The following is an 8091-nucleotide window of genomic DNA, read 5'->3' as shown; positions in this document are numbered from 1 at the left end:
TGAAAATTTCCATTTGGTGCACATGCAAATGGGGCCTCAGTGTCCATCAAATGGGTGGTCCCCATGGCCAGTTAAACCCTTAAACCTTTTGTCTCTTCCTTGATTAAGAGATAACAACTGATTATGTACGTTAAAGCAATTTTAATGGGATTAATTTTGAGTATTATTTTTTATTTTTATATAATTAAAATAATTTAAAATTAAAATTTACATTAGATATTATTTTTAAAATGATACTAATATCAATAAAGAAATATCCTATTATTTTAAAAACAAATGAGTAACATAATATCACTTTTATATTCCATTAAAACTTTTATTAAATGAATATTATAATATTATTTATTATAATGTTGTAACAAAAACCTAATCAAAATATATTCAAATAAATTAGATGTATTTAGTTATACTTTTGTATTTTATTATTCTGTTTTTTTATTATCTTATTAATTTAGTAGAAAAATAGATCCATTTTAATTCAACCTAAGTTCTTTTCTAAATTATTTATAAAATTCTATTTTTTTTCCCAAATCCAAATATACAAAAAGCTTAATTTTCACATCTACAAAATTATAATTTTTTCATTGTAAATTTTTATTATATAATATCTTTTAAATATGGTATATAATTATTAATTTTGTAATTTTATATTTTTATTTTAGTTAAATTTTTACAATTTAATTAAAATTATTTGAAATAACTAAAAATAATTTTAAGAGTAAATTAAAATGAAACTAAGTATTAAAGTGATAAATTTTATATTAAATTTTAAATCAAATCTTATGATATATGATCCTATAAATATTTATGCAGTATCTTGTAAAATTTAAAATAAAATAAAATCAAAATCAAGCATTAGAGATGTTTTTAGCCACAGATTTTAGTGTAAAGCTCATAAACGAACACTTTTAAGATAAAGAACAAAGAGTTGATTAATATTGATTTAAATATAAAAAAATATTTGTCATATAATATATTTTTTATAAATTAATTTTTTATTTTTAGATTCATACATTAATTTAAAATTTTATTACAGACGGCATAAGACTAAACCGTTGATAATATATTATTGACACGTAAATAATTTTTTTCGTTAAACATTATTGTTGTTATTATAAAAATAATTTTAATTTTTTTTGTCAGAATAGACGAAGTAGGTAAATTAATTATTAATTATATAGTCACCAAAAAAATATTAATTATATAAATAAAATAAAATTTTAAATATTAAATGGTAAAAACTCACATGTAGTCAACTTCACGTAAAATTAATAATTGAAGATCATTAAATAAAAATTTAGTCAAATTAATTAAATTATTTAACCGCTCTCAACTATCAACTTCACGAGTTTACATGCTTCTCAACGGCAAGTCATTTACGTCGATAATTTTATTGTGCGAAAAATGGGTCAAGGTGGTGCTAAGAGCATCTCCAACGGCAATCCAATGAAGGACCCGTTCTGACAAAAATTGAAGCCCTGCTATTGGAGTAATATAAATACGAGTCCCCGCACGTATTTTAAAGCAAATAAGTCCCTCTGAACAGGGCCTTGCTTTGTTTTCATGGTAAGCAATAAAATTTTAACATGTGGCACTTAATTTAAAACAAATTAAATAATATCGTAATAATATAACAACTAATAATGTTATAGAATATGTTGTGAATAAAAGGTTGGTATTAATCTTATTAGATACTAACTTATTTAACCTTATGTATATAATTAAATATTATAATTATTTATAAATTAAATGTGATTTAAGTATTTAATTTAGTTATTTAAAAAATTATATCAAATAATTAAATTATATTTAATTTATTAATAATTATAATAATTAATTATAACTTTATTTGATTAATAATTTATATTAATTATTTAAATCATAATTAATATAATTAATTAAATTAATATAAGTAATTATAATACTTCGAAATAGGCATCAGTATACACAATTGAAAGAGGACTTGATTGAACACATATGGCAATTTCACAATGTTTGTCGTCAACTATAGAATTTAATTATGTTTTTTTTTGTATTAAGTAATTTTACAAATTTGTGTAATCCCGAATTATATATTGTGTATTGTTGTTATATATAAATTTATTTAATATTAATTTCTTTTAATAGTGAATTATTTTTAAATTTAAATATTTAAATTACATTATTAAAAAAATTAATTATATTAATTTTAAGTATTTTAATTAATTAATTAAGTGGGACCACAACAGGGACTAAAGTTAGTTCCTCCTAATGGAGAAGAAAGAGATGCTTTGAGTTCCTATTTACTGTTTATGACGCAAAAGCTGATGTGGAGTTACTTTTTATGACAGGTGGGCCATAAACAGGAACTGAGATGAGTTCCTACTGGAGATGGTCTAAAGATTATATATAAACGGCCATGTCATCAGTAATCTTATACCTCAAAAAAAAAAAAACTATTTCAAGTTTAGCAAAGTCTTCATTATTTTATCAACGGTTAGACCATCCATAATCTGTAGTGGCTGTTGATGTAGCCGTCGGTATTTCATGTGTGTAGTAGTGTGGATGTTAAATATAATAGTTTGAAGGTAAGAGTTTAATTAAAAATTGAAGATGTTAAAATAGGCAATTTCATGGTTTTCCAAGAGCTAGCTAGTTAGGTGCTCAACTTTTTTTTTATTTCTTGCTTTGATATTATTGGTAGGCTACAAAAACATGAGAGGATTTAATTTGGGCTAATTTTTTTGGCTTCTACTCCAATCAAGATAGTAAAACTATCTTCTCATAAAACTGTGATAAAAATATAATTTATTCATTTAGTCACACTTTAAATAAAAGTAATATTTTTATAAAATATTAAAATTAAATCTGACCATCTATTATTAATGATGAAAATAAAACATTCTTATATAAAAATAATTATAAAATTTTTATTGCGTATCCACTATTTTTTTTATATATTGTTTTAGCATTGATAAATCACTTAAATATTCGTTGATTTAGGGTTTAACAAATTTATAAAGACGTCTATGACACAAACAATTTGTCAAAAGCGTATTGTAGAAGAAAATATTTTTTATTCAAAAAAGTATAATTTATAGAAAACGTATCGTAGAAAAATATTTTTTATTATCCATAAAAATATAATTTATTGTCAATTTTTAATTTTCTGTTAAATACTTCTATTCAATATGTGTATTTTTCAGTTTTCACACACTGCTATACAATATCAAGATAAAAAATGGTTTAATTTGTGATAGTCACATGCGTCCAACATTCTTAGTCTGATTGGAACTGTTTTCCACCACATTTCTTCAACTTGAATAAATAGTTATTAAGGACTTCATCAAATTAAATTAGGTTGCTAATCAGTAATCAGCAGTCAACACCAGTATATATAATGTCGTTTAGATGTCTCCTTAATATATATACAAGGACAAGGGATTAGGCATTGATTAATATATAATTATTGTATAACTGAAAATGGTAATTGAGTGAAAGAAAGAAGACAAAAAAAATGAAAAGAATCTCTTTACAGGAAGGAAAATATTGACAAGTTAACCACTAAAGTTCACATGCATGGGAAAGTACTGATGTAGAATAATAAGCCCTGAAACTACTCTTCCAATCATAGCATTGGGTTTCCTATGTTTTTTGTTGGATATGGTGGGCTTTTCATAATCTTCTAGTAAATCATTAACTACTTGAATATTCTGTATTTTTTCAGTGCAAGTTGTTATGATCAGTGGGGACATAGTTCAAGCTAAGACCATGGCTAGAGCCAGAATGGGAATAAAAATATTAGCTGCCTGCTAAAAACTTAACTATTAAATTAATTATTATATAAAATATATATTATTTAATTTATTTTTAATATATATTTTATATTTTAATATATATTTTATTAATTAAATTTTTTTCACACTTTCAGTTTTAAAAAACAAAGCAAGAACCAATGCATATAAGTATTTAGCTGAATGACTTTGGTTTAGTTGTGGGGACGGGTGAGTATGGTATTGTCGTTTTACTTGTTTTTTGTAAGTTTATTTATTTTTGGTGGGGTAAGAATGACCATGATAAGAGTCATTTTATAAAATCAAAAAGAAAAAAAAGAAGAAATGAAAAAGAAAAGATGGTTGCTACTTATTAGAATAAAAAAATTTTACATTGAAAAGAGAGAGTTTGTCAACCACGTGTTAACCATCCACAAAAAATGTTATTGACGTTTTGTGCAAAATGTCGCCGATATTTTGTCGAAGATAATAGTAATGTGGATGGAAAAATGGCAGTGACGTTTTTCTGTAGTCATAAAAAATTTCTACAACGGTATCAAACACAAATTTTTGGCCATTTTAGTGGATTACACCAATTTCAGTCCAATATTAAAAAAAAAGTATAGGTAGACAATGAAAATATTAAACTGAACAATGAATATATTATTGGATGCTCATTTCACTAGGTATGTAAATAATTATTTTAATATTATGATCTAGGTGAATAATTTAGAGATAAAATTTAGAAAAATAAAAAGTAATCAATAAATTGAGAACTAACTTCTATTTCTTCAGCAAATAATCAACTAATTTTTATGTTTTTTAAATCTTTGTTTATTTACTACATTATTATCTAAGAAAATATAATAGAGTTATCAGTATTTATTATTTCTAATTATTAATATTAAAATATAAATTAAAATATATTATTAAATTAATCAAATAAAAAATTAAATTAATAACTAAAATTAATAAATTCTAACATTTTTCCCTATCTAATATGCTCCCATCCTTATCGTCTAATAATAATGAACATGATCCTATCGTCATTATATAGCCTAGAACCTATTAATTATTATTGGCTAAACGCTACAATTGGTCGGGGGAGAGAAGGGGATAATTGACCAAAAAAATTTAAAAAAATGCTTTAGATAGAAAAAAATTAAAAAAAATAATTTTTAATTAATTAATATTAATTTTTTTTCAAAGTTTTTAATTATTTAAAAATATATGATTTAAAATTTAAAACTCAAAACAAATTAAAATAATTTTAAAAAATTAGTTGACCTTGGCTAAAAAAAAAATAACTCTCTAGCATTACTCTTATAAATTAATATGAGAAACGCATGGTCCAAGGACTAATTATTGTATTGAATATTGTGATTTAGATTAATTTTAGGTGAGTTTTATGGTATTTTTATTATGATGTTTAAATTACTTAATTTATTTTTTAAAATAAAAAATAAAATATTTAAAATAAAAAATAAATTATATAAAATTTATTAAATATTATTTATTTATTTTTTTAATAATTTAAGTACAATGTGATAAACACAGTAGCATTCATTCTAATTTTAATGCGAATGCAGATTGGCGAGAAGGGAGCTTTGGCATACTTGTTATATAATTGCCTCGTAAATAATCATCTCTCTTAAAATATTTGGATAAAAGCACATGAATAAATTTATATATTAATTAATTAATAAGCCCATCATGCAAAGTTTCTTTAGCTTTGTAATTTGAGACATGCATACATGAGACATGCATCTTATCACAACACTTAAAATTTGAGTAAAGGACAAATTCGTTCCTAATCTTTTTTTCTGCAGATATTTTTGTCTTCGAGGTTTGAAAAATACATTAATGTTCCTGACTTTCTGAAAAAGTGGACATATTTACTCATCCGTTAGAGTCACTTCATTTGTCCTGACGGAAAACGGTGACGTAGCTCCTGTGGTACTAACCTGACCGTTACGGGCTGCCACGTGGGATGGACTTTTGAAAAGAGGACATATTAGTCCTTTCACCCCAAAACGACGCCGTTTCTCCCCCACCCCCTCCAAACACACTTTAATCCCCTTCTGCATTTCCAATCAACAATACTTCACCAAATCCAGAAGCAGCAAATTCAGCACTTCCAGTTCTGCAATTCCAGAATCATCAGCAATGCATCCAAAATACATAAACAAAGAATCAACAGAGTAACAAATCGCAGCAACATCAGCGAAATTTCAAGAAAAATGAGAGGCAGGAGTCTAAGCAAATTCAGATTCAACAAGCAATTCAGCGACATATTCACCAACAACAGAGCACAAATTCAATTTCACAGGCTCGGTTCACAATTCAACCAGTCCAAATTGTGCAATTTATGAAGAACATGTAAGAACTCCTTATAATTCTGGAAAAATTGTTACACTCTCAAATAGAATCAGCAACTTACCAGAAATTGCATATGGAGAAAACGGATATGAGAGAATAAGAAAAATTATACAAACAGCACATGAGAGCTTGAAGGAGTGAGATCAGATAAACTCTCTGGTGCATCGATTACATGCCACCGAACACTGAAACTCCATTTTTTGTCAGAATTTTCGTCTGGAAGCAGTCTAGAGATATGACCAACAGCAACATGAAAATTTCGGCCCACGACATAAATATGGCAATCGCAAGCATTGATAGCAAAAGGCTTGCATATTTGCTCAGGCAAAGGGGGGCCATCTATGGCATCCCAGGAGTCTGTTTCCGTGTCATAGACCTTTAGCTTCATTCTTTCGAGCTCAGAGACAACAAACAAGTGGCCATAAACAACGACACTTGAACCGGTCCAGCCTTCTCTAAGTCCAACAACCATGTTTTTCCAATTATCTGTTCTGGGATCATAGACTTGTCCCCTTGGAGAGACATAAAGGGCCATAACCAGCCTTCCTTGACGAGAAGCTTTCCGTTGAGAACTGCTGCATCATAAGATGCCATATTGGTTCTTATGCTGGTGATAGAGCGCCAATTTCCAGTGAGAGGATCGAATACCTTTCTCATCTAAATACACACCTCATCTAAACCCTCCCTTTCACAACTAAACTTGATTTCATTCCCCCCAAAATCCAAATCCTCCTCAACAAACACAAAATTTTCAGACTTTATGAAAGAAACTTCACCAAAAAGCCAATAACTTTACCATCAACTGGAAAGAATTTAACTTTGGAGCACAGAGATACCAATTTACAAAAAGGCAAAAGCTTAGAAGCAGCACATAGAAAAAATCTCAGCTTTATCTGAAATAGTAATCACTAAGGACCCCACGGCGGGCCCACGGAGACGTCGTCGTCCTTGGCGGAAGCGTTGTCGTCAGTGTGTATGCACTTGCCGAGTATGAAGGGAGTGGGAGCGAGCAAGGGCTTGTGGTCGAGCGAAGACGATGCGGAGGTTGAGGAAGGAGAAGAGAGAGAGCCAGCACCGCCGCGTACGGAGACGGAAACGGAGGAGAAGCTGGTGGGAGTGGTTCCGGTTCCGGTGGTGGCGATGATTGAGGGCTCGGCCTGGCGAAGGAGCCACTCGATGGTCTGGCCGTCGGACTTGTGGCCGAGCTCCGTCGGATGCCATGGGTCGGAATGCTCCCATTCTTCCTTCACCCGCTTCACCTTCACACTGCATTCGAAGGATTATGATCAAAGATTTCATAGATTGGGGATGGGGGAGAAACGGCGACGTTTTGGTTCCTGGGGACTAATACGTCCTCTTTTCAAAAGTCCATCCCACGTGGCAGCCCGTAACGGCCAGGTCAGCGCCACCGGAGCCACGTCACCGTTTTCCGTCAGGGCAAACGGAGCGACTCTAACGGAGGGGTAAATATGTCCACTTTTTCGGAGGGTCAGGAACATTAAAGTATTTTCCAAACCTCGAGGACGAAAATGTCCGCGGAAAAAAAGGTCAGAGACGGATTTGTCCTTTACTCAAATTTTATTTAGAAGAATCATAGATGTACGGACACTGACACGGATATAGGACACGATATAATATAAAATATACGGATATACGAATTTTAAAATTTTATAAAATACAGAAATACGGTATATATATAAAATATAAAATATTTTTTAGATAAATTATAATGATATTTTAATATTTTTTTAATTATATAAAGTATTTAAAATATTTGTTATTTTAATAAATAATAATATATCTTATTTCTAAACTTATTTAAAGAATACTTTTTAATTTTTTATCAAGACATGATTGGATACAATAGACACGCATATCAAACGAGGTCGATGAGTTGTGTCCGAAAAATGTTCGACACACAGACATAATAACTCAGCGAATTGTCTATCAATTCATAGAG

The 8091-nt window shown here is 28.7% G+C and overlaps 1 protein-coding gene across 1 annotated transcript; it reads right to left on the bottom strand.

The window, feature by feature from the left end:
• Window positions 1–5822: 5822 nt before the first annotated feature.
• LOC140179118 (F-box/kelch-repeat protein At1g30090-like) lies at window positions 5823–6666 on the bottom strand. The gene is made up of 2 exons (XM_072217742.1): window positions 6248–6666; window positions 5823–5895 (listed from the first exon to the last, which is right to left on the bottom strand). The coding sequence occupies exons 1-2, from the start codon at window positions 6664–6666 to the stop codon at window positions 5823–5825; spliced, it is 492 nt and encodes a 163-aa protein (XP_072073843.1).
• Window positions 6667–8091: the final 1425 nt, after the last annotated feature.

Source organism: Arachis hypogaea, chromosome 15, assembly GCF_003086295.3.
Source record: "Arachis hypogaea cultivar Tifrunner chromosome 15, arahy.Tifrunner.gnm2.J5K5, whole genome shotgun sequence".
In the NCBI taxonomy this organism is placed as follows: domain Eukaryota; kingdom Viridiplantae; phylum Streptophyta; class Magnoliopsida; order Fabales; family Fabaceae; genus Arachis; species Arachis hypogaea.
Note: the sequence above shows the minus strand (reverse complement) of the source record. Positions and strands in the feature narration are given on the sequence as shown.

Coding starts and splice junctions, on each gene's coding strand:
- LOC140179118 (XM_072217742.1), bottom strand. CDS start 6,666: ATGGCCCTTTATGTCTCTCCAAGGGGACAAGTCTATGATCCCAGAACA. Junction 5,896..6,247: donor CCTTCAAGCTCTCATGTGCT/GTTTGTATAATT, acceptor CTGGAATTGCAG/AACTGGAAGTGCTGAATTTG.